The following is a 27,459-nucleotide window of genomic DNA, read 5'->3' on the forward strand; positions in this document are numbered from 1 at the left end:
CCCATGCCATCACACTGCCTCCACACCAGGTTTTACATATGACGCTGTTCCAAGCCTTCTCCACACCTTTTTTTCCCCGTCATTTTAGTACAGATTAATCTTAGTTTCATCCATCTAAAGAATGCTTTTCCAGAACTGGTCTGGCTTTTTTAGATGTTTTTTGGCAAAGTCATATCTGGCTTTTCTATCCTTCAGGCTTATGAATGGTTTGCACCTTGTGGTGAACCCTCTGTATTTACTGTTGATAAGTCTTGTCTTATTATACTTTGACAATGATACACCTACCTCCTGGAGAGTGTCATTCACTTCTGTGTGGATGTTGTGAATGGGTTTTGCTTTACATACAGATGTCACTACATACAGTCAGCACTGGTCTCTTTCAGGTGCTGCTCGAGCGACTTGCAATCTGTATACTGAACACAGGGAGTCACTTGCACAGCACCTCAGAGAATGTATTGTATTTTTTTTTTTTAATACAAGGTGTTCTCTGATTGGATATGTCGGAGAGGAGGGGCATATGATATCACAATACGACTACTACATCCTCAGCTGCTCTCCTGGTGTGAAATATGAAGAATTAGATGTAATTAACCCGGAGCAAAGTGAGTTAAAAAAAAAGATAATGCCGTGAGTTCAACTTTAAACTGCATCAAAACACAGATCACAATAATTTTAGTGGTGAGCAACCAGTTGTTTTTTTTATTAATAAAGTGTTCAGTATACAGACGGCAAATTGTTTGAACAGCACCTGAGACTAGTCCTGATGGTATGTAGCACAGACTAATACAGTAAATTTCTGCATCCCCATCAGCCCTCTAAATGTGAAATATCCCATGCGAGAGCCGTTTATCGAACACAGGAATGCATCCCTGTTCAGGCAGTCCTATTCATGTCATTTGGGACACAACAGATCCACAGACACAGCCGCTGCTCCCAATTGGGAGTGGGGGAGGGTGCAGATGCACGACCCTTACCACAGACAGTGTTCATTCAGGGCTGTGCACCAGCAAACCGTCAAAATGGGAACAGCGACTATATCTGTGCTGCCACTGTGTCCCAATTGACATAAATAGGACTGTCTGTATGGTGGTGCACAGAACACTTGTACATTACTGTTTGGACAACGCAGCGCTCACATGGGTGTATGCTGTAGTATGTTTGTGTGAATGAGGCCTTAGATGTAACCAAGCTGGACCAAAGTACTTAAAAAAAAAAAAAAAGGGAATACCTGGAGTGCAGCCTAAATAAAACAACTTGCTGCCTAGGTCAATTTAGACATTTTTCACATACAGTACTGTGCAAATGTTTTCGGTAGGTGTTAAAAAATGCTGTAAAGTAAAAATGCTTTCAAAAATATATATTTTAGTTGTTTGTTATTATAATTTACAAAATGCAAAGTGAGTAAACTGAAGAAAAATCGAAATCAAATCAAAATTTGGTGTGACTACCCTTTGGCTTCAAACCAGCATCAATTCTTCTAGGTACATTTGCACACAGTTTTTGAAGGAACTCGGCAGGTCGGTTGTTCCTGACATCTTAGAGAGCTAACTTCAGATCTTCTGTGGATGTAGGCTGCTTTAAATCCTTCTGTCTCCTCATTTAATCCCAGACAGACTTGATGATGATGAGATCAGAGCTCTCTGGGGACAACCCATCACTTCCAGGACTCCTTGTTCTACTTTACTCTGAGTATAGTTCGGGTAGTTCTTAATGACAGTGGCTTTATGTTTGGGGTCGTTGTCCTGCTGCAGAAGAAATTTGGGGCCACTCACATTCCTCCCTGATAGTATGACATGATGGATAAATATCTACCTGTGTTTCTCAGCATTAAGGACACCATTGATCAGGCAACATTGTGGACCGAAGACACAGTGGTTGGCCAAGTAAACCTAATGCAGCAGATGAAACACACATCATGCTTATTTCCCTTCTAACATCGGAAGATATCCAGCAGTGCCATCAGCACAAAACTGGCGGAAACCAGTAGGACCTCATGTACACCCATTTACTGTCTGGAGAAGTCTGGCCAGAAGTGGTCTTCATGGAAGAATTGCAGCCAAAAAGCCATACCTCCAACGTGGAAACAAGGGTAAGTAACTCAACTATGCACAAAAACATAGGAACTGGGGTGCAGAAAAATGGCAGCAGGTGCTCTGAACTGATGAGTCAAAATTTGAAATATTTAGCTGTAGCAGGAGGCGGTTTATTCACCGAAGAGCAGGAGATCAGAGAGAATGTCTGCAGCCAACATTGAAACATGAGGAAAGTTCCTTGCACATTTGGGGCTGCATTTTTTCAAATGGAGATGGAGATTTGGTGAGGATCAATGGTGTCCTCAATGCTGAGAAATACAGGCAGATACTTATCCATCATGCCGTACCATCAAGGAGGCGTGTGATTGGCCTCAAATTTATTCTGCGGCAGAACAGCGACCCCAAACATAAAGCCACTGTCATTAAGAACTATCTTCAGCATTAAGAACAAGGAGTCCTGGAAGTGATGGTTTGGCTCCCACAGAGCCCTGATCTCAACATAATCAAGTCCGGCTGGCATTACATGCAGAGACAAAATGATTTGAGGCAGCCTACATCCACAGAAGATCTGTGGTTAGTTATGTTTGGAACAACCTACCTGTCAAGTGCCTTCTCAAACTGTGCACAAGTGTACTTAAAAAAATTGATGCTGTTTTGAAGGCAAAGGGTGGTCAAATCAAATATTGATTTGATTTGGATTTCTCTTCTGTTCATTTACTTTCCATTTTGTTAATTGATAAAAAAAAAAAAAAAACTACTAACACTTCTATTTCTGAAAGCATCCCTAATTTACAACATTTTCACACCTGCCTAAAACTTTTGCACAGTACTGTATATTCACTGCAATACAATACAAACGTGCATTTTAGGGGCACGCAATATAATACACATTTTTTTTTTTTTTGGAAAACATAAAAGATTATGTTGCACCAAGTAAATAGGTACCAAACATGTCAAGATTCTAAATTTCACACGCTTGTGCAATAGTGACAAACTACAGTACCCAAAAATCTCCAAAGGATACGCTTTGAAAGCCTTTACAGGTTACCAGTTTAGAGTTGAACATGAGCTCTAGCGCTAGAATTATTGCTGTTACCGTGACTTACGTGGTGATACCTCACATGTGTGGTGCAATCACCATTTACATACGAATGCGGGGGAAAGGGAGCACTTTAATAATATATATATATTTTTTAATGTATTCTTTTATTAAGCAACATCCCTTGTGATAGCTTGGGCAGGGAAAGGTACTCTTTATTGAGAGATCAGGGGTCTATTAGACCCCTGATACCTTCTCTACACTCCAAAGGCAGCTGATAAAGCACAGCTTTGTTTACTTGCCTGCCTCACTGGCTGATAATGAGCTAGTAAACATAGAACCAAAGCTGCAAGTGACAAAATTCTAATTTCTTCTGAGATCATTTGTGTCTGTGCTCAGCCAACCCAACTGCTTTCAACAGCTGTGGGAAAGGTGGCCACCCTCCAAGTCCTGTAAAAGTGGTTAGGTAGGTGTAGAGCCGTTTAGATCACTTTTACTTAAAAACTGGTTGTCGGCTGTAAAAATTTTTTACCAGGATCATATCTGTAGCTGCAGCCATTGAACCACTTTCTCCCAAGGACGTACAGGTATGTCTTAAGGGTTATAAGTGGATAATATTCTCTGTGTACCTCGGAAATAACTACTGAGAACTCTTGTGTTTGTTCAAGGGGTTCATAAACATGAGAAACAGGTTTAGGGGGTAGGGTGAATACACTTTAATCAGCTCTGATCACAGCTGCTCATTCAGTCAGGAGCGTCTAGGGGACACTTCTGTTACTATTTCATGATTAGAGCAGAAGGCATTGCAGAGGGCATAAGGCTAGATCCTGGTCCATGTAATAGTTTTTTTTTTTTTGCAACCCAGCAGGCTGAACCAAAAAAAAGCTGAAGAGCTTGGGAGGAGCCGCTGTACTAATTATGCAATGTTAGTACAGTGATCTCCGCCACTGAGCTATTGTGTTCTGAACACACCGGTCAGTGCTCTCAGTCATTGGCTGAGAGTGCTTATCTGATGCCAATCCACAGACCTTTTTCGGTCATGTCTCTTCGCCAGAAGCTGGCTATCATCCACACAGGCCAAATTTCAATTAAATAGAAATGGGCTGATGCTGTCCGATATTCGGCCCGTGTGTACGCCCCTTTACTGAGCTTGGCAGATGTAAGCCGGTCTGTTTGAATGTAAGCCTTACATCCTTGGCAGGGAAAGTGATAAAAGAGATGTAAAGGAATAAGAAAAACAAAAAATCATACTCACCTGGATGGCTGCAGCACTTATCCCAGTTACAGCTTTCCCCCACTGCCTCTAAGATCGATAAATGAGCAATCAAACACCGCTCAGCTCTCAGTCTTCAGCCTGCAGTCCTGCAGTAAGCTGGTGACTGTCAGTCTCTGGCTCTCTGCTCTGCTCTGCCCCTTCAGCGCTCACTGGAGCTCTGGGCTGTGGAGAGGATGGGAGCGGCTGGCTCAGGCTCTCAGTAACTCGTGGAGAGGCTGAGCCAGCTGCCAGTCCAGGCTTTTGGGTGGATCCCGACCATATGGTCAGGATCTTTTCAGAGCCTGGACCAGCGCTGTGACTTCACCTGGAAAATTAAATGAAAACGGGTCACAGGTTTGCAGAACAAACTGCACTCCTGTGACCCACAGAAGTATAGCCAAAAAATCTTTGGCCATACTTCTCCATTTATAGATCATTCCCCCCCCCCCCCCCATTTTCGCTTATTTATTTTTCTTTAGTCTATCTTGTCCTTACAAGTTGTGTTTCTTGGGACAGATTTTTCATTTGCTAGCAAAGTGGAATAAATGTTATACTCTGCTGTATCAATTCACAGCACACACATTAAATTAGAGAAGCACTTTCATGTAAAAGGTTTGCAGTTTAAAAACAAAACATACAGGTCAGGGTAAAGTGGATTGCGTTGCATTCATCTTATGTAATTCATTGAAATGTATGAGAGCTCTGCTTGTGTTTGGCCTTAGTAAATGAGCACCTCTATGCGATATTGATTTCTTAATGTTCCTATTTCTTGTTACAGGGAACCCTTCAAGAAACTCTTGGTACAAGGCCTCATCAAAGGACAAACATTTACAGTTGCATCTTCAGGAAGATATTTGAAGAGAAATGAAGTTGATCTTAGTGGTAATTGTCTGGCTAAAAAGCTTAAATGTTAATCGTAAAAGAGTAAAGTAAATGTTTTGCCTATCAACAGAAAACGAGACATGACATAATCAACTTATGTGGAGGCAGCAGATTATCTTCATAAAGGTCATTGAGGTCTCCTAATTTTTGGCTTTGCTTGCAATAAACCATGCCTTTTCATTTATGAATGTGTTGTGAGGATGGATAAAAGGTATAATGCTCCCTGGGGTTAGTAGAGGGGGGGAATCAGGGGATCAGTCCTGCTCACTATGTTTTAGGCCAGCCTTTCCTCATGGCAAATGTAACCAGAAAGGCCTCTGGGTCATTATCAGCAGTCAACTTGTGCAGAAAGTGACCAATATTGATGACTGAGGAGCTGTCAAAAACATCTATGGCTTTTCCAAGAGACTTCTGTGCAAGTGTCTGCACCCCCTCTGTCAATGTTTTTCCGTCTGTTTCTTCAGCACTTGCTAATTTCTTAAAGAGAATCTGTGTTTGTTATTTTACAGCATAAATCTGTTTGTACAGCACCTGCATTTGTTCCTGCAGTGCAGTGTAGTGCTTGCTGTTGTGCAGCAGAAGGCCCCTTTCACACAATTGAACCAATCTGGTCCGCTTGTCCGTTTTTCAGACAGACCCGATCGGACCACCTTTTTTTCTTTATGGTGCAATGAATGTCAGCGGACATGTGTCCGATGACACTCGCAAGCATCTGATCTGGTCCACTAAAAACATATAGATGGGGATTTATTCCCATCGGTCGGACAGAAACGGACAGGTGGTCCGTTTACATCTAACTGCCCCATAGAGAACAGGGGGCTGTGTCCCTGTCCACTCTGCATAGTGGAGTGGACACAGACCTATCATCCACCTGCTCAGCAGGGATCAGTGGAAAGATCGCCCGCTGATGAGGCAGACCCGCTTGACTAAGTCTGCCTCGTGTGAAAGGGGCCTTAGACAACACCAACTGTTTTATGATCTCCTCCATGTTCAGTCACTCCAGGTACTGACCCTTTAACCGGTTGCCGACCGCCGCACGACTATATACTGCGGCGGTCAGCCCTGGCCAGGCAGAGTGACGTAGGGGTACGTCACTCGCCTGTCAAGAGACTTGTGAGCCAATTGCGGGCGGGCGCGCGCCCGCCCCGGATCGTTCACTGACAAGTCAGTGCGTGTGACCGGCGGACCCAATGTAAACAAGCCGCCTGTCATTCTCCCTGGTGTAAAAATGAAGGTCAGACGGTTCTACTATGTAGGACCATTGATCTTTGTTTTTACACCAATAGCCATGTCCCTTTACAGTTAGAATCATGCCCCTAGGACACACTTAACCCCTCCCTCTCCAATACAGTTAACCCCTTCCCTGCCAGTGTCATTTTTGCAGTAACAGTGCATATGTATAGCACTGATTACTGCAGTAATGTCACTGGTAACCCCAAAAGTGTCAAAAATGTCAGTCAAGGGTCCGATCTGTCCGCCGCAATGTCGCAGTACCGAAAAAAAAATCGCAGATCGCCGCCATTACTCGTTAAAAAAAAAAAACACCAAAAATCTTTCCCTTTGTTAGTAAACGTGATAACTTTTGTGCAAACCAATCAAAATACGCTTTTTGCGATTTTCTTTACCAAACATATGTAGCATAAAACAAATTGGCCGAAAATGTTAAAAAATTTTGATTTTTAAATTTTTTTGGGGGGGAATTTCATATAAAAAAATGTGAAAAATATTGTTATTTTTGCAAAATTGACGCTCTTTTTTTGTTTATAGCGCATGATCAAAAAAACGCACAGGTGATCAAATACCACCAAAAGAAAGCTCTGTTTGTGGGAAAAAAAAAGGACGTCAAATTCGTTTAGGTACAGCATCGCACGACCGCGCAATGGTCCGTTAAAGTAACGCAGTAAAAAATCGCAAAATACCCCCTGGTCTTTTATCAGCCAAATCCTCCGGGGCTTAAGTGGTTAAATAGCAGTTTCCTGCTAACTCTACCCGCAGTCCTTCACCATATGTGAGCTGGGAATATGTAGCAGGTATAATGCTCCCTGGGGTTGTCAACTTAGGCATAGATACCAGTCCAGTGATGTGGTGACAAACAGTGGGGTGTTTATTTGTGCTGTTTACTAGGTTATATAAAGGTGCTATACAATGCTCCATAAATAAATGGTTTAAAGCTTCAAAAAAAAAAAAAAATCCTAGCTATGCTTCGGTAAGTACATACACGGCAACCCTCACTATAACGCTGCCTAAGCCTATCACTTGTCAGCCTTCACAATCACAGTTTTGCAGTTAATCTTTTAGATCTAATATACAAGACCTGTGGGAAGCCATAGATGTGATCCTTTTTGATGTGATGAATTTTTGTCAAGCACACTATCAGTTAAACCACAAGGACAGTGACCCTACTCTTTTACTGTATCTATGCTGTGCTTCTGTCTGTTTGTCATGATGTAACCATAGCAGGACTTGTCATGTTTGTTAAAAAGAGAATGAAAGTGATTTTCTGGCAGTTTACCACAAAAGTCATCTGTGTTTCTTTGTGCCGTCCATTACTGGCAGCACAAAGCTTGTTGCTGTTTAAGATATTTAGCTTCAAATAGTTTACTTTATTTTTATTTTTTTGCTCAGATGTCATGTCTGCTTTCAGTCTGTAACCCTTTTTCTATTGCTGGAATGTATTTGGTTTTTCCTAGCTTTGCAGATACTTTTTCATACATAACTTCTAGTCATAACCTCTAACAACTCTTTACTGATTGGTTTGAATCCTGCACCAATATACTGCCTGGATACAAATTGGCATTCTAAAGCAGAAATGTATCCTTAACAACTTGATAAAAATAATGTTCTTCAGCAAGGAACATACATTCCACATTAATAATTATGCTACCAAAATCAGTGTGTGCTGTAAATTGCCTCCAGCATTGCTCCTGCTTCTTAATGCTAGAGGCTGCCATTTTGAAGCCTGAAGCCCAGAGCCCCTGAACAGCAGTAAATCATAAAACGGAACTAAACTCATCAATTTAACAGTTTCAAAAACAGTTACATTCCTGGAATGCCAGGATTGCTAACTGTCACCTTTGCTTGTGTCCTCAATCAAACTGTCAAACCATCAAATGGCTGGTGTCATACCTGATCACATGTGCAGTACCATGGCAGTTGCAGATCAAATAGAAGCAGCTTTCTTGGCTGTAAGGCTCCATTCATACCTTGGCATTCTGGATCAAGGGCGGAATTGCAGCGATTCTGCTTGCCATTCCCGAATTGCTGTACATGGCAGGATATGCTTGCGATCCGGTTACTTTGAATGGCACCCCAATTGCGCTGTGGAATGCCTATTGTCCAAAAGAAGTTTCGGAACTTCTTTTTGGTCACAGGCGTCCCAGATTCAGCTTTGATCGGGTCTCAGATATGGTAACCCAGAAGCAAAGTCATGACATCACTTCTGGTTTACTGGCATTCTAAAAGCGCCAGTTTTTGAAAATTTAAAGTATTCAAAAACACAGATCCCTCCATAAAGAGTACCTGTCAGGTGTCTATTGCTGTCACAAGGGATGGTTACATGTTTACAAAAAAATTTAAAGTAACAGTGTAAATATAAATATATATATAGATATATATAATATATATTCATATTTAAAAAAAGATTAAAATGCCCCTGTCCCTTGCTAGCGTGCATAGGCAAATGTGTATGGGTCCCAAATGCACGCAAACCACGATTGTCCCACACATGTGAGGTGTCACCGCGAACGTTAGATCATGGGAAGCAATTCTAGCACTAGTAAATCTAAAGTGGTAACCTGTAAAGGCATTTAAATCGTTGCCTATAGATGGTAAAATTTACATCGTTTGTCGCTATTGTGCGGGCGTGCGCAATTTTAAAGAGTGACATGTTTGGTATCTATTTATTCGACGTGACATCATCTTTTATATTTTACAAAACAATTGGGATAAGTATTGCGTTTTTTTGCATTACAATTTTAAAAAGTGTATTTTGTTCCCAAAAACTGTGTTTGAAAAACGGCTGCGCAAATACAGTGTGACATACAAAGTTGCAAAACCCACCACTTTATTCTCCAGAGCCTCTTCTTTAAAAATAAATATATATATATATATATATATATATATATATATATATATATATATATAATGTTTGGGGGTTCTAACTAATTTTCTAGCAAAAAAAGAAAAAGATTTTAATGTTAACAGAACAGTCACTACTCAGTAATTTACTGGTCTGGAATGAATATATGCTTATTGGGTATCCAAGTACTTGATATGCACAAGGATAAAGATGACACCTCCATAAAATGGGCCATCAAAGTCATCAGTGGCATTGGCCTCATGCACACAGGACATAAAAAAATGCCCCTTATACAGGCGTTTGACTCTTTTCAGCCTCTTAACACACCTCTAGGTTAGCCTATGTGGCCGTGCATTTAGAGGCTGCAAAAAAAATAAACATCACTTGCATATTCAAGTGAGGAGTGTTTGAGCAGAAAAAAATGCTTGAGCATCCGTTCATTAAAACGGGCAGAATAAATTAATATTCTGGCCAATGGAAGAAATGAATGCCTAAACACTTGACGCATCGAAAGTTGTTTCCAAACGTGGCTTTAGGCGCGTTTATTAAACTTCTATTTCCTCCCCTGGAACAACAGCATCCAGGGGAGGAAAACAACGTCTGTGTGTTTGAGGCCTTAGTGCCGATTTACACTGGAACCTGGTGCAGGAAACCCACGTCCTGTGCGATTTTCCCGCATCATGTTCAAAACGCGCTGTGTCTGCGTTCTGCAGTGGGTGTTAGTGTAAAGTTATTGACACCCCAAACGCAGATAGCATTTGCAGTGTGTTTGTATGAACCAGATCGCATGGTACAAAAGTACAATGTGATCCAGTTGCAGTGGGTTTTTAAAAGTAGTGCATGCACTACTTTTGGTACCATGCAGTTTTATTTCAGCCCATCAAAACGTGCAAAAAATGGGCTGAAATGAAATCACACAGAAATGCGAGCGCATTCCTATGCGATTCCTGGTGTGAATTAGCCCCTAAGGTTGGCAGAAGTGTAAATGGTCTCTCTTTATAAAATGAATATGATTACAGCTAGGGAGACAGAGATAAATACAGTATCTGGTGTAACAGAGCCCTTATTTGCTATACTAAAATGTGAAACCATTAAGGTACTCTGCTCTAATGGAAATACAGGAAATTGTTTAGAGAGGAAAGTTAATTAGATGCACTCTTACACTTGTAATGCGAATTCGGCTCATTTGAAAAATATTTTGTGCGCTTCTCATCCCCTCCAGAAAAAGGTTGTCTGTCTTCCGATTTGTGGTGTGCTAATAACTAGTCTCAGTGCATACACTAACTGAAAGTTAAACAGGCCTAACAAAAAATTGGTAGGTCTACATTTTTTCAGTACAAATCATTACAAAATGTGACTACAAAAAATGCCATAATTGTAATACAAATGAGCTAGAAATGACTAGCGGTCCTGCTGATAATGGATACATATACTGTATGTATTGGCATAAACAGAAATATTTCAAGCATTTCTTTCTTTTAACCGCTTGCCGACTAGCCGCCGTCGTTTTACAGTGGCAGGTCAGCTCTGTCCGTTGAAACGACGTACCTGTACATTGCTTCACAGGATCGTTGGTGGGGGCGCGCGCATGCGCTGATTGGCCACAGGGGGAGCCAATCAGCTGGTCCGGCGGCCACAATGTCCGCCGGGCACCTGCTATCGCTCACTATTTAGGAACACAGGTCTCTGTGTTCATTTAGCAAGTTCATCCCCCACACAGTTAGAAAGAATTCCCTAGGGACACATTTAACCCTTTGATCGCCCCTGGTGTTAACCCCTTCCCTGCCAGTGTCAGTACAGTAATAGTGCACATTTTTAGCACTGATTACTGTAGTAATGTCACTGGTCCCCTCAAAAGTGTCAAAAACGTCAGGTGTCCGATCTGTCTGCAACAATGTCCCAGTCCCGCTAAAAATCGCTGATCACCGCCAATACTAGTAAAAAAATAAATCAATATATAAAAATGACTTAAACCTTTCCCCTAGTTTTTAGACGCGATAACTTTTGCGCAAACCAATCAATATACACTTTTTGGGATTTTTTTTTTACCAAAAATATGTAGCAGAGCACATATTGGCCTAAAATGATGAAAAAAATTGGATTTTTAATTTTTTTTATTGGAAATGTTGTATAGCAGAAAGTAAAAAAAAAAAAAATATATATATATATATATATATATATATATATATATATATATATATATATATATATATTATTTTATTTTTTTTTCAGAATTGTCGCCCTTTTTTTGTTTATAGCGCAAAAAATAAAAATTGCAGAGGTGATCAAATACTACCAAAAGAAGGCTCTATTTGTGGGGAAAAAAGGACATCAACTTTATTTGGGTACAGCGTTGCACGACTGCACAATTGTCAGTTAAAGTAACGCAGTGCTGTATCGCAAAAAATGGCCTGGTCATTAAGGGGGTAAAATCTTCTGGTCCAGAAGTGGTTAATTTTGATGATTATGGCTTACAGCTAGTGAAAACCCAAAATTCTGTATCTCAAAAAAAAATGGGAATATTACATAAGACCAATAAAAAAGATGTTTTTTAATACAGAAATGTCAGCTTACTGAAAAGTATGTCCATGTGCAGTATAGTATACACTCAATACTTGTTTGGGGCTCCTTTTGCATGAATTACTGCATCAATGCGGCATGGTATACAAGCGATCAGCCTGTGGCACTGCTGAGGTGTTATAGAAGCCCAGGTTTCATTACCTGGTTTAATGATCATGGTATCACTGTGCTTGATTGGCCAGCAAACTCACCTGACCTAAACCCCATAGAGAATCTGTGGGGTATTGTCAAGAGGAAGATGAGAGACACCAGACCCAACAATGCAGACGAGCTGAAAGCCACTGTCAAAGCAACCTGGGCTTCCATAACACCTCAGCAGTGCCACAGGCTGATCGCCTCCATGCCATGCCGCATTGATACAGTATTTCATGCAAAAGGAGCCCCCACCAAGTATTGAGTGCATACTATACTGTACATGGACATACTTTTCAGTAAGCCAACATTTCTGTATTAAAAATCCCTTTTCTCTTTCGTTCATTGACGGCCACACAGCTCCTGATCATCTTAACCATTGGGTTATACTGCCCCCTACAGGAGTAGGACAGAAAAAAAGTCTGGCAACGCCTATGGGCAGTCCCAGGGGGTATACTCCCTCTCTCTGCTTTAGGTACTCAGTTTTTTTTTCTACCTAGTCAGGAGTAAAAACCTAATTCCTTGCTGGAATCTCTTGTCCTGGCAATTTTTTCTTTTTAGAAAGATTTTTTTCTCCTGTTTTTTTTTTCCTGTGAGATCTACAATCAACTTCCATCTAATCTAGATCCAGTGGTCATCCCAGTCTGGCCAGCGAGCGTGCACAGACCTCAGCTCCGCGGTAGGTCAGCCACAACATAGCCCCACCGGACTGTTTCTGGCCTGCAAACCTAGAAACCCCTCGCGAGGTCGCATACGACCGGGACTCAGCCCAAGTCGCAGCGTTCCTCCTGGCTGACAGCCCCCCCCCCTTTTTTGATTTAGAGGAGGTTCTGTCTTGAGCAGTGCCCGTCTGGTTCCTAGTATGGTAAGTAACCACTCCCCCTAGAGTGTTTTGGGGTGGATGTGGGCCCCTCGATGAAAGGGTTGGACCCGGGATCCCCTCCTTCCCGTTAGGCACCCCCTCACCGGTCTGGTGGTCCCTGTGGGCCATCTCGCCCCCCCATCCTCCCCCCTCCCCCTCCTTCACTATGCTAGGGCAGTGGGGTGGTTTTGTCCACCTCCTGGGGTGGGGGCAGGGTGCTGTGCTGGCAAGGTTGGCGGGGTGCCTGTTTCTGCTGGGTGGTGAGTCCGGTGGGGTCCTCTCCCTCTCTGCTGAGGATCGATTGGTGCTCTGTTCCTGGCGATCAGGTGGTGCTGCCAGAGCAGTGGGGGTGTCCCTTAGCAGTGTTTTTACACCTTTTTTGTGGGGTCCCCCTATTGACTCATGGAGTCCTTGGAGCAAATTTCCCCACCTGATCCCCTCTCAGAGGCTGCGGGGCCCTCCGGGTCCCAACCATCCATCGATACACTTGCTGGGGTCCTTTGTGTCCTGGGTGGAGGTGGTTTTTGGGCGACAGGCTAGCAAAAAGCACCCTCCGCCTTCCCCTGCCTTATCTGTCTCCTCAGATACTGAATCTAATTCTGCCGCTGTGGACGTGGGTCACTCTCCTGGGTCTGCAACCACGCGTTTTCAGATAGTGAGGATGATTCCTCCACTCCTGTAGCTCCGCACGAAAAGCCGCTGGTGAATACAATGATTGTATCTGTGCGTGAGACTTAAAAACTGAGGACGCAGCTGAAGCTACGATGGAGGCATCGGTTCCCTTTGCCGCTCACAAGCCATCCAGAGCGGCAAAGGTGTTTCCTTTACCTCCTATTTTGACAGGATTGTCGCTAAAGAGTGGGAACGACCAAAACGTCCCCTTGTGGTCCCTAAGTGATTTGCTATGCGCTACTCCTATGAGGAGTGTCTTCTTAAAAAGTGGACTGTTCTACTGGTGGTGGACCGTCCGGTTTCCAGATTGAACAAGGCAACCACTTAACGTCTAGCCATGTAGACCTACGTTGGCTGACTTTGCGTGGTTGTACCGGGGTGATGCCTCTAGCTAGAGGCATCATCCCGGTATAGTTTTTTAGAGCCGGCTTTCCGTCGGCAACGACCGATGCGGATCAGGAGCCGCTCCCCCCTCCCTCCCGCCGCCTTCCACGGCTTTGCCCGGGTCTCCCGTCCCACCGGGAGATCCGAGCAGGTCTCCCGTCCCACCAGGAGATCCGAGCACCCAGCCGGCACGTCCGCCGGCTGGATGGAGTCCTGATCAAAGCCGGAAGCGGCTTTGATCGGGTCTCCGATGACGTAACCCAGAAGCGGCGTCCATGTCGTCGCGTCCGGGTTACTCTGCTGCTAAAGGCAGCAGATTCAAAAAGTGACAGTATTCAAAAATGCAGTTTTCGGCGTTTTGCATACATGAAAGTGTAGTGGAGGGGTCTAGGGTCTTTTAGACCCTCGATCCCTCCATAAAGAGTACCTGTCACTGCATATTGCTGTCACAAGGGATGTTTACATTGCTTGTGACAGCAATAAAAGTGATCAGATTTAAAAAAAAAAAAACCTGTGTTAAAATAAAATAAATAGGAAAAAAAATTAGCCACCCCCGTCGCCGTTAGCTCGCGCACTAAAGAAAACATATAAGGAAGTTGCGCCGCAAATGAAATCGCCGTTCAAACCACACATGTGAGGTATCGCCGCGATCGCCAGAGCATGAGCAATAATTTAAAAAAAAGAGCTACACTCTAACTCTAAACTGGTAACCGTTAAAATTTTTTAAAGCATCGCCTATGGAGATTTTTATTGACCGAAGTTTGTCGCCATTCCGCGGGTGTGCGAAATTTTAAACCGTAACATGTTGGGTATCTATTTACTCGGTGTGACATCATCTTTCACAATATACAAAAAAATGGGCTAGCTTTACTGTTCAGTTTTTTTTTAAATGCAGTGAAATGTGATTTTTCGTAATTGTTCAAAAAAAATGGCGTTTGAAAGACCGCTGCTCAAATACCGCGTGACAAAAAATATTGCAATGACCGCCATTTTATTCTCCAGAGTCTTTGCTAAAAAAAATATATATATATATAAGCGTTTGGGTTTTTTTAGTAGTTTTCTAGCAAAAAATACTGATTTAAACTTGTAAACAAAAAGTGTCAAAAATAGGCTTAGTGGTAAAGTGTTTAAACGGTAAGGAGTCGCCGGCCTTTGAGGACCCGGCTGACAGGAAGGCAGAGGCTGTGGTCCGCAATATGTACACTCTGGCTGGTTCAGCACTGAGGCTGGTATTCACCATTGCCCTGGTGTCACAAACTCTGACCGAATGGGCTAAGCTTTTACGCCGTGACCTGGAGGGGGAGCAGCTCCCCCCTGCCTTTGCTGAGCTGGTGGACCAGTTGGTTCAGGGGCTGCAGTTTATCTGTGATGCCTCTTTAGATATGGCTCCCCTAGTTGCTAAGCTCTGTTTTCGGCAGTGGTCCTTCGGCATATTTTTTGTCTCAAATGCTGGTCTGCGGACCAGAATTCTAAAAAGGCCTTGACTGATCTTCCTTTTCAAGGAGATGACCTGTTTGGAGCCACTCTGGATGACATCATTAAGGGTCTCACGGGGGGGGGGGGGGGGGAGAAGTACCTTTCTTTCTCAGGCTACTAAAGGCAAGGAAGCTCTTCGTAGACATGGGCCATTCTTCTCGGCTCGTAAGAAGTTTTTTCGTAGACACCATCCCGCCTTGGGTTCCGCCTCCGCTCCTCGGGTCCTCACAAAAGTTTTAGCCCCGGTGCTAGCATTGTTATGCCATCGGAGGATTGCAGTACTGGGCTACTTGGACGACCTCTTTCTGCGAGCGAAGTCTCCTACTGCTCTGGTGGAAAACAGAGATCACCATACCAACTCTGAGGGAGTTCGGCTGGATTCTGAATTTTAGGAAGTCTGCTCTGGTTCTGTCACCAAAGCTGGACTATCTGCGTCTGACTCTGGACTCCGCCTTAGCCAGAGTGCTCCTTCCTCTGGACAAACTCCAGAAACTGCAGGCTGCAATTCGTCCCCTGCTGTCCAGCAGATAGTCATCCCTCCAGACTTGCATGTGGGTGCTGGGCCTGATGGTGTCTACCTTTGAGGCGGTTCTGTTTGCACAGTTACATACGAGGTCCCTGCAAAAGGGAGATTCTGGGCAAATGGGACAAGAATACGCAGTCTCTGGACAATCAGATTTGGCTAAGTCTAGGAACGAAAGAGTCCCTGATATGGTGGCTTTGTTCTCCGGTGCGTCGGCTGGGCCAATCCTTCCTCCCCTTGTATTGGACAGTGGTCACCACGGATTCCAGCCTGTCTGGGTGGGGAGGCGTCCTCTGCAAATATTCTGCTCAGGGGGTCTGGACACTGGAAGAGTCCAGATTACCGATCAATGTCCTGGAACTCCGAGCGATCAGACCGTGCCTGGACTATTGGACGTATCATCTTCAGGGATGTCCAGTGCGCATTCAATCGGCTAATGCCACGGCTGTGGCTTATGTCAATCACCAGGGGGGCACAAGAAGTGTCCTGGCAGCTCTGGAAGTAGCCAGCATTCTAAGGTGGGCAGAACGTTTCGTTCCAGTCCTCTCCGCCGTTCACGTTCCCGGGGTGGAGAACTGGCGGGCGGATTACCTGGCAGGCATTGGACCCCTTGGTCCCTTCATCCGGAGGTGTTTCATCAGTTGTGTCTCTGGTGGGGCATCCCTGAGGTGGATCTGTTGGCGTCTCGGCTCAACAGTAAGGTTTGTGGCAAGGGATCCTCTGTTGGACACCACAGATGCGCTGGTGGCCCTGTGGGGTCAGTATCATCTGATTTACGCCTTCCCTCCTTTCAAGCTTCTACCAAGACTACTACGCAGGATCGAGGCAGAAGGGATTCCGATCATCTTATTGGCCCCGGACTGGCCTTGCTGGGCTTGGTACGCTGATCTGGTGCGGCTGGTTGCCCATGTTCCTTGGAAGCTTCCTTTCAGTGAGGATATGCTGTCCCAAGGGCCAATCTTCCATCCTTCTGGGCCTTCCGTCATCAGACATCAGTGACGTAGGTTTGCAAGGCGGCCACCTGGTCGTAGGTGCGTGCTTTCACAAAGTTCTATAAAGTGATGTGTTGGCATCTACGGATGCTTCTTTTGACCGCAAGGTTTTGTAGGCTGCTGTTTAGAGGACCTGGTCCTCTTTGAGAGAGTATTGTTTTTTTGCAGGTGTGCTCCAGTTGTTTTGGTTGAGCTCCTGTTTACCCAGTTGGCTATAGCTTAGCCTTGGGAATTTATGTTTTCGTTTTTCCCTCCCCTCATGTTTAACACTGCTTTGGGACGTCACAATGGTTAAGAAGATCATTTTTCTGATGTTCATTGACGGACACAGCACCCACCCCTCTGTGGAGTTTTAATTCTCCTGACACTGCTTGTAACAAAACTGAGTACCTATAGCAGAGAGAGGGAGTATACCCCCTGGGACTACCCATAGGCATAGCCAGACTTTTTTTCTGCCTAGCGTCCTACTCTTGTAGGGGGCAGTAAAACCCAATGGTTAAGAAGATCAGGAGCTGTGTCCGTCAAAGAACATCAGAGAAATGGATTTAACGGTAAGTCAAAAATCTCATTTATTTATTGGTGTTCTGTACTTTTCTGAGATACTGAAGTTTGGGTTTTCACTAGCTGTATGCCATGATCATCAAAATTAAAAGAAAGAACTGCTAGAAATATCACTCTTTGTGTAATGCATCTATATAAAATACAGTATCTCACAAAAGTGAGTACACCCTTCACATTTTTGTAAATATTTTATTATATCTTTTCATGTGACAACACTGAAGAAATTACACTTTGCTATAATGTAGTAGTGAGTGTACAGCTTGTATACCAGTGTAAATTTGCTGTCCCCTAAAAAATAAATCAACACACAGCTATTAAGGTCTAAACTGATGGCAGGAAAAGTGAATACACCCCTAAGTGAAAATGTCTAAATTGGGCCCAATTAGCCATTTGCCCTTTCCGGTGTCATATGACTCGTTAACGTTACAAGGTCTCAGGTGTGAACGGGGAGCAGGTCTGTTAAATTTGGTGTTATGGCTCACTCTCTCATACTGGTCACTGGAAGTTCAACATGGCACCTCATGGCAAAGAACTCTCTGAGGATCTGAAAAAAAAATTTTGCACTACATAAAGATGGCCTAGGCTATAAGAAGATTGCCAAGACGCTGAAACTGAGCTGCAGCACAGTGGCCAAGACCATAGAGCGGTTTAACAGGACAGGTTCCACTCAGAACAGGCCATGCCATGGTCGACCAAAGAAGTTGAGAGCACATGCTCAGCGTCAAATCCAGAGGTTATCTTTGGGAAATAGACGTATGAGTGCTTCCAGCATTGCTGCGGAGGTTGAAGGGGTGGGGGGTCAGCCTGTCAGTGCTCAGACCATATGCCACACGCTGCATCAAATTGGTCTACATGGCTGTCGTCCCAGAAGGAAGCCTCTTCTAAAGAAAGCACAAGAAAGAGACCAAGATAAACTTGTTTGGTTCAGATGGTGTCAACCGTGTGTGGCGGCAACCAGGTGTGGAGTACAAAGTCAAGTGTGTCTTGCCTACAGTCAAGCATAGTGGTGGGAGTGTCATGGTCTAGGCCTGCATGAGTGCTGCCGGCACTAGGGAGCTACAGTTCATTGAGGGAACCATGAATGCCAACATGTACTGTGACATACTGAAGCAGAGCATGATCCCCTCCCTTTGGAGACGGGGCTGAAGGGCAGTATTCCAACATGATAACGACCCCAAACACAACTCCAAGATGACCACTGCCTTGCTAAAGAAGCTGAGGGTAAAGGTGATGGACTGGCCAAGCATGTCTCCAGACCTAAACCCTATTGAGCATCTGTGGGGCATACTCAAAAGGAATCCAGGGGAGCGCAAGGTCTCTAATATCTACCAGCTCCGTGATGTCATCATGGAGGAGTGGAAGAGGACTCCAGGGGCAACCTGTGAAGCTCTGGTGAACTCCATGCTCAAGAGGGTAATGCAGTGCTGGAAAATAAGGGCGGTCAGACAAAATATTTACACTTTGGGCCCAATTTAAACATTTTTACTTAGGGGTGTACTCAGTTTTGTTGCCAGCGGTTCAGACATTAATGGTTGTGTGTTGAGTTATTTTGAGAGGACAGCAAATTTACACTGTTATGCCCGGCCCCGCAGATCAGCTTCTCCTCCGCGAAGCGACGTACGTATTTTTTACAGGTACTTATATAACACCAATATATATTGTACATTCACAACAGTCCCTACACTCAAGGAACTTACGATCTAAGGTCCCTAACTCACAGTTGTAATACACATTTTGGCCACGTCCCGCTGATGAGTTTCACCCTCATTGGGTTTAGTAGTAGTGGCTGATCTATGTGGTGTGCGCCCCCTAAATTTGCTATTGTGACTGTTCCTTGTTGTGACATGCTCCTAGAGGGGCCACTGTGGGAAGAAAACCAATGGAAGGATAAACCGAAGGCATAAGAGCAACATTTACTTTTTTTTTTACTTGTTGTCAAAGTAAAGTGGAGGTGTCTCCCTGATTATTCGTGTACCTTATTCTTTTGATGCTTTTATATTTAGTTAGGCCTATTCATCTTAATATTTTAAGAATGTTGCCTTTATACTCTTGAAATGAGCCAACAGAAAAAGGACATCATGATATTCTCAGTGTATTATTGCGAATACAGTAAGATGCATTCATATGCAAATTTCAGTTATCAAAACTGAAATAAAATTAAAAAGTCCAATAAGACATTTAATTCAGTGTAGGTTTAATAAAACACTTCATATCCTAGTCTTGTTTTGATCAATGTAATCCTAAAAGCATTTCAAACCAACTTATTGTATTTCAATGTGTATAAAGGAGCTGAACCAGTTCATGCTGGCACTGGGGAGAAGTTGCAAGTAACATGGGAGAAGATGAGCAAATCTAAGCACAATGGAGTGGATCCTGAGGAAATGATGGAGAAATATGGCATTGACACCACTCGCCTATATCTCTTATTTGCTGCCCCTCCAGAGCAAGATATCTTATGGGATGTTAAGAGTAAGTACCTGCTTTAAACACACAGAAGCTGTCTGTAAGACAACCTTACTCAGAAATGTGGGCGCTGCTATTGCTGGCTACCTTCTGACCATACTATTTGCCTGCCTGTATGGTTTTAATACTTTGAGTCATTTGCCGTAATGACACATACAACTGCAGTGTCATCACAGGTTATGTTTTTTGAGTTGACAGGCTTGCACAGCCGCGGAAACACAAGACTAATTGGTGTCAATTATAGCTGCAGTGCTGATGTTGTCAAGGGGCAGAAGTACAGCCAAAGCTATAACAGGATTTTTATGCTGAGCGTAGTAAAGAAAACATTGCAGAGGGAAGGTGATAATACCAGATATTAAAATTGTAGAAATTTCATATTTAACATTATCTTTTGTTTTTACCTTTAAAAAAATCAAGATGAATTTAGTTTTAGTTTCCAATTACCAGTTCAGCACAAAAATATCAGGGATTGTTGACAAAATTCACTAGACCTTGTCATTTATGTATGCACTAATTAAAGCATTCTGCCCGGGTCCTTAATTGCTCACATTGTGCTGCCCAGAGTTCTATATTTGTGAATAGATAAGTATTTAATGTACATGGAAAAAGGAAATAACATTTTGTGGAAGACCTGCTCAGATTTTATGATTTCATACTGTGTGGGGCTTTATAACTACCAGACATCTGTTCCGAGCCTGAAATATTCATGACCTGATCTCAAAGTTTATGGTTATGAAAACACACAATCTCCCTTCATTCCACGAGTCAAAAGCATCCATCTGATGAATCCCTGATTAGCAATGGTTGTTTTTAGCTGTTCTGTACTCTCAAGGGAGAGCTTTTATTCTTGGTGATTTTGACAGATGTTGCCTGTTCCCAAAGTACATGATATTTAGACCTGAAGAAAGTCAGGTTTGTCAATAAAACTGTAGGCAGCCACATGGCTGCCACATACTACGCTTTTCATGCTGTAGATAAAGCAGACCTTCACTTAAGTCCTCATGCAGCTAAAAATTTAAAAAATGCTGTTTAGCAGTGTTAGCATAGTGTGTAAGCTACCTTTAGTAGCTGCAGTGCTAAGGAGCAGGGCCGCTGGCGCCCTTAACAACCAGTGAATAACTGGTTGTTAAGCAGTGGGCTGGCCGCCACGTCCTTTACAATGGATTAAAAAAAAAAATATTTGACGTGGGGTTACCCCCAAAATCCATACCATACCCTTATTCGAGCACGCAAGCCAGGAAACGGGGGAAAAAGAGCGAGTGCCCCCCCAAACCATAACAGACCACATGCCCTCAACATGGGGGGTGTTTTGGGCAGGGGGGCTCTGCCCCCCCCCCAAAGTACCTTGTCCACATGTTGATGGGGACAAGGGCCTCTTCTCCACATTCTGGCTGGTGTTTGTGGGGCCTGCGGGCGGGGGGCTTATTGAAACCTGGTAGCCCCCCTTAACAATAGTACCCCTACCCATTCACCAAAAAACTGAGAAAATACACAGCTCAAGCTTTTAAAACTCCTTTATCAAAAAAAAAAAAAAGCCCCCTGATGTAGATCCATCGTCAATCACGATGGCTGCCGGACCCGGAAAAAAAAAAAACAGACTCGTCGAAGGCTCCTGCCACCTGCCTGCTGTGCCGTCTGATATTTCTTAAATAACTAAGGGGCGGAGTCGGCCTGTCATGTCACTGGGTGGCCCCACCTCTTGTGACGTCGCAGACCCAGCGTGTTCCTGACCGATTACATCACAAGAAGACAGAGCCACCCAGTGACCTGACCGGCCAAGTCCACCCCTTAGTTATTTAAGAAATGTCAGGTGGCAGAGCAGGCAGACTGTGGGAGCCTCCGATGAGACCGGAGGCTTTTTCTTTTTTAGGGGGAAGTGAGCATCGTGGTTGACGATGTATCTCCAGCGGGGGACATATATATTTTTTTTAATAAAGGAATTGTCAAAAAACTTGTGTTGTGTCTTTACTCACTTTTTACACTTTTTTGGTGAATAGATACCATACTCATTTGCATGGGGGGGCTGGGATCTGGGAGCCCCCCTGTTAAAAGAGGGCTTCCAGATTCTGATAAGCCCCCACCCGCAGACCCCTAGAACCACTGGCCAGGGTTGTGGGAAAGAGGTTCTTGTCCCCATCAACATGTTTCCCTCTATAGCCAAACCAGACCTAGGGGTCTGGTATGAATTCAGGGGGGACCCACGCTGTTTTTTTTAGTTTCATGTGAGATTCCCCTATCAATCCATACCAGACCCAAAGGGCCTGGTATGAATTTGGGGGACCACGCCATTCATTTTTCACATTTTTGTATTGCCTAGAATGAAGCCCGCTGACAGCTAATGGCTTATCCGTTAAGGACGCAGCAGCCAGCTTCCTGGCCCACTCCCTAACAACCAGCTAATCACTGGTTGGTAGGGACAACAGCAGCCTCCGCATCAAAGAAACAAAACTCTGCTAAATGCTGGACACTGGCATTTAGCAAAGTTTAGGAGAGTTTAGTAGAGTTTAGGAGCTGTCAGCGGTTTTTCTGCCAAAACGCTGCTGCTCCAGAATGTGCTGGCCCTTGGGGGTTTTTTTTACAGCTTCTAAATGCCTATGCCACCAAAAACTCCTAAAAGCCTATGTGTGCAAGACACACAGAATACCATGGAGAGACGTTTTGAAGCTGTAAAAAAAACATCTGATGCTGCTAAAAGCGGCAGTAAAAAGGCTGTGTGCGCGAATTATGTCAACTTGGCCCACCTGCAACCTCCTGAGACATATATCCCAGAGGGCTGCAAAACCAGTTCTACGGCGCTGCTCTGCCTCGCACATATACAGTGGAGAGCCGGCTGTGAGACATCAGGAAGTCACAGCCAGCTCCCATACCCAATTCCTAGGTAAAAAGCGCTGGACTCTACAGGCTGTTAAGTGTTTTTTTTTTTTTTAAATCAGCAGCTACAGTTGGAGCTGCTGATTTATTTTATTTTTTTTAAAAACTGGTAAAATTCCTTTTTAACCACTTGCTGTCGGGCATTGTACATTCATATTCGGATAGCTCACTTCTGAGAGCAGTAAGCTAGAGTTCCTGATCGCTAGCTGCACTAGTCCCAGTGTCATCAAACCAGTGTAAGCCAGCAACAGTTTTCCTGATCACCGCCACACCATTCTCAGTGTCACCAGACTAGTGTAAGCCAGTAACAGCATTCTTGATTGTTGACTTGCCATTAACAGTGTCAGCAGAACAGTGCAGCCAGCAACAATGTTCCTGAACATTAGCCACACCAGTGCCAGTGTCACTAGAGCCAGTGCAGTTATCAACATTGTTCCTGATCACTACTTCATCAGTACATTGTCACCAGAACCAGTGCAGCCAGCAATAGTGTTTCTGATCACCGCAACATCAATGCAATGTTACCTCTGCCTGCCACCTCTATTGACCCTGGTCTGTTTATTGACCAGGTTTTAATCCTGTTGCTTGGATCAATCCTTTGCCTGCTGCCTGAAATGACCCGTCTGTACGTCCCACTGTCTATGTTTCTGCAAGACACCAATCTTCGCCATCCCCTGTGGACAACTGAACTCCCATAACCACAGGAACTCTTTTATACGGACTCCTGTACTCCCTGGCCAGTGAACATGGCATTCCTGATGGCAGATATGTGTAAGTAGGGTAGTCTTGCTTGGCTTAACAGCTACACTAAGCTGTAACCCTTTACCGCTTATACAGAGGAAAGATTATCAGTACACTGTTTTTTTGTGATGGTTGATTTTCGTGATAAACAAGATACAATGTCCTGTAAATAAACAGTCCAAACCTGAAAAAGTCTCACACGTGTGGTATTCCCATATTCGGGAGGAGTAGTAGAATGTGTTTTGGGGTGTAAGTATGTATGCCCATGCTGTTTGTAAGAAATAACTTGTTAAAATGACAACTCTGTAGAATAAAATACAGTTTTTTTTTTTTTTTTACTTTTTTCATTTTACAAAAGGTTTTGGGTGGTGTTTGTACTGTCCTGTCATTCAAGGGCCTCGGGAAATGAGATAGGCAGTCAGAACATCTGGGTGGATACATTTTAAATGTATACTAAAGTTTGTAGACTCTATAACTTTCACACAGACTAAATAATATGCACTTGTGTTTCTGTTCCTTTACCAAAGAAATATAGAATACATTTTGGCCTAAACTATAAGTTGCAGTTCAAAATTTTCTCCAGCAGGTGTGTGTTACTTTTCGGATTAGTTTCCAGTCCCTTTAACTCCCAGAAACAGTGGGAAAAGGCAAGAAGCTTTACTATACAGTGGTGTGCCAATTAAGGTTTGGAGTAAATTATAATAGTTTGTTTGCACTTGATTCTTACTTTTTTTTTGTTTTGTCCGTACAGCTGATGCATTACCTGGGGTACAGAGGTGGCAGGCTCGAGTATGGGCTGTAACCAGCAAGTTTATTGAAGCCAAAAAGCTTTCAGTTGTTCCTGATCCCAAGCTTCTTAACAGGAATGATATTGCAGAGGCCCGGAAAATTTGGCAAAACAAAAACTATATAGTTTCTGAGGTAAACAGTTATTTCGTTTCATGATGATATTTAACCTCTTACAGCTCTCAGCCCCCCAATGTGGACTGGGCCCACACTTCACAGCCCTGGTCAATAAAGATCATGGTATATTTTCAGTGAACATATATTTTAAGTTATTACAATGTTGAACCCCATTGATTAATAAATAATTTAAATAATAAATAATTTAAAAGAAAAAACTTCTTTCTTTCATAAGGAACCCAAAGTACTGCAGCCAAAGTAAAAAAGCAAAACTTTCTCAATCCAGTTCAAAATTTACCTCAACAGATTATATGTACATTAAAAGCATAAAATTACTATCGCATAATAAAAAATTTTGGGCTCCGTGCACAAAGCGGAACCTTATCGCATCCGAGTATGCGGTAGAATACCACACAGCGTTTTTAAAAAAAAAAATTGCCATTCACTAAAGAATGCTACCAAAATTCTGCCTGCGTTTTTTTATGAAGTCATGCAGTATTTTAGTAGTGAAAGCCTGCGGTAATTTATGGGCCGGTGGTAGCCAGCGTCCTTAACAAACACTGTAAATAGCTAGTTGCTAAGGAGTGGGCGGCCACCAGCATCCTTAACAACCAGTAAACAACATGGTTGTTAAGGAGCTGGCAAGTGCCACTTCCTTAACAACCGATGATTCATCAGCTGTCTGCGGAGTGGGAAAAATTAAGACAAAAAGCCGTGTGTGGTCTCCCCAAAATCCATACCAGACCCTTATCTGAGCATGCAGCCTGGCAGGTCAGTAAAGGGGGGTGGGAACGAGTGAGCACACCCTCCTGAACCATACCTGACCCCTCCTGAACCATACCAGGGGGGTTGCTTTGTTGATGGGGACAAGGGCCTCTTTCCCACAACCCTAGTCGGTGCTTGTGGGGGTCTGTGGATGGAGGGCCTACCCTACTCATTCATCAAAGTGTAGTGTAAAAAAAGTCCTTTATTGAAAAAAAAATAAAATAAATGTCCCCCGATGCCTGCTGCCACTGCCAGCCTGAAAAGAAAAAAAAAAGCTCCACTCCCGATGAAGGCTCTTGGGTTGTCACCCGGTGATGTCACAGAGCAGCCCTGACCCCTTGCATGCCAACGCTCAGTGACATCATGAGGGGGCGGGGTTGTCCGGTGACGTCATCAAGTGGCACCACCCCATAGTTTAGTGGCAGGAGGCGGCGGAGCAGTCAGACGGCGGGAGCCTTCATCGGGGGCAGAGTTTTTGGGGTTTTTTTGTGTCGGCAGTGGCAGCGGGCATTATGATTGATGATGAATCTACACTGGACGACATTTTTTTTAATATAGGACTTGTCAAAAATGTCCTGTGTTTTTTTTACACTACACTTTTTCTTTCAGTGGATGAGCAGGGGTACTATATACCTCATGCTCATTCACATGGGGGGGAAGCCAAGATCTGTTGTCCACCTTGTTAAAGGGGGCTTCCCCGCTCGCTGACCCCCACAACCACCGGCCAGGGTTGTTGGGAAGAGGCCCTTGTCCCCATCAACATGGGGAAAAGGTGCTTTGGGGGGGACACCCAAAGCACCCCCCCCCCCATGTTGAGGGCATGTGGCCTGGTATGGTTCAGGAGGGGGGGCGCGCGCTTGTCTGTCCCCACCCCCCCCTTTCCTGACCTGCTGGACTGCATGCTCGGTAAAGGGTCGGTATGGATTTTTCCCTGGGGTTTCTCTTAAAATCTATATCAGACCCAAAGAGCCTGGTATGGACTGGGGAGGGAGGACCCCATGACATATTTTTTTCTTAATTTATCATTGCCATCTATTCTTTTTTTTTTAATTTAGCTGTCAGCGGCAAACCCCCATGTTGTTTACTGGTTTTAAGATAGCTGGCGACTGGCACCTAGAGTGAGTGTAATATTATTCTAGTATAGGTTAATGGTCAGAGAAAATAGCATGGCCCTCCTGCAGACTGGGTTGGAGAAGCTTGGGACAGAAATAATTATCAACAATCAACCCCAAGAAATCTATGAAGATACATGAATTCCACTTTTTCAGACTGCTGGAACATTGTACGGTATGAGTTTTCTCTTATGTAGCACCCTCCTAGTTAGGTGCTAGGTTCAAAGCATTTTGTGCTCCATCTGCCTATCAGGGGAGCCTGATCTATTAGGTTGCCTGTTCCCAGGTGTGATTCACTGGATCTGAGGGAGTGTCCCCACTTCATCCAATAGGGAAGCCTGTTGGACAGTGGAGGAAACCTGGCCAGTGACACATTGGCTTTTGTGGGAGTCCCAGTGGGAGGGCACTCCTGCAGTGCATCCTGGGATTGCTTATAAAAGCCAAGGGGACATGTGACAGGGCGTCTTTGGCAGGAAGCAGAGTCCCAGGAGGAGGCTGACGGCTGTCTCTCCTCCTGTTGTATGAGGGAAGTGATCATAGGCAGTCAGCCTAGTGATCCAGGTGTGAACTGAGTTGCAGAGGATCCAGTGAAACTGTTGGCAGAGTCTCCTAGAAAAAACTGTCTGTGAGTACCAAGGGTCTGCCTAGGAAGGGGACCACTCCAGTGAAGTCAGAGAATCAAGTGGTCAGAGTGTCAGAGTAAAGGGGGTGCCGTGTAAAACCCTGAAGAATAGGGACAAAGGGGGTGCCAAGTAGGACCCTGAAGAGTGATTCACAGTGCAGTACAGTTTATTTAATTCTTCACTATAGTGGCAAGGTGAAGCAGTTGCCTTGCCACATCCATTGTTAACCAGAAGTCCCAGCAATTGTGCATAGTTATTCAGTTGGAGTATCCCACTCATCCCTTCTCCCAACCCAGTTCTCAAATAAAACAACAAAAACCAAAACCCCTGGACTGTTTTCTGACTGAGCCAAGCACTTAGAATATGCTATATTGTCAAGTCGTTGCTATGGGTAACCCAGGGGAATCCATAACCAGCATCTCCCATGGGAGTAGTGCTACACTTATGATGACTTGTCTAGTGAACAGATTACATAAGTGAAAGCTGGTTAATGAGATTTGGACTGCCCTGGG

General features: G+C 44.0%; 1 protein-coding gene across 2 annotated transcripts in view; it reads left to right on the plus strand.

Annotated features, from left to right (window-relative positions):
• The window catches only part of LARS2 (leucyl-tRNA synthetase 2, mitochondrial), a 355,149-nt gene that overhangs the window by 282,650 nt on the left and 45,040 nt on the right, over window positions 1–27,459 (plus strand). For both annotated transcript variants that reach the window (XM_082258151.1, XM_082258152.1), the window contains exons 15-17: window positions 5,106–5,209; window positions 19,756–19,938; window positions 24,296–24,465. In XM_082258151.1, coding sequence (XP_082114277.1) covers window positions 5,106–5,209; window positions 19,756–19,938; window positions 24,296–24,465 — 457 coding nt within the window. The remainder of the gene's footprint in view (window positions 1–5,105; window positions 5,210–19,755; window positions 19,939–24,295; window positions 24,466–27,459) is intronic.

Source organism: Pelophylax lessonae, assembly GCF_965119305.1.
Source record: "Pelophylax lessonae genome assembly, chromosome: 5".
NCBI lineage: Eukaryota > Metazoa > Chordata > Amphibia > Anura > Ranidae > Pelophylax > Pelophylax lessonae.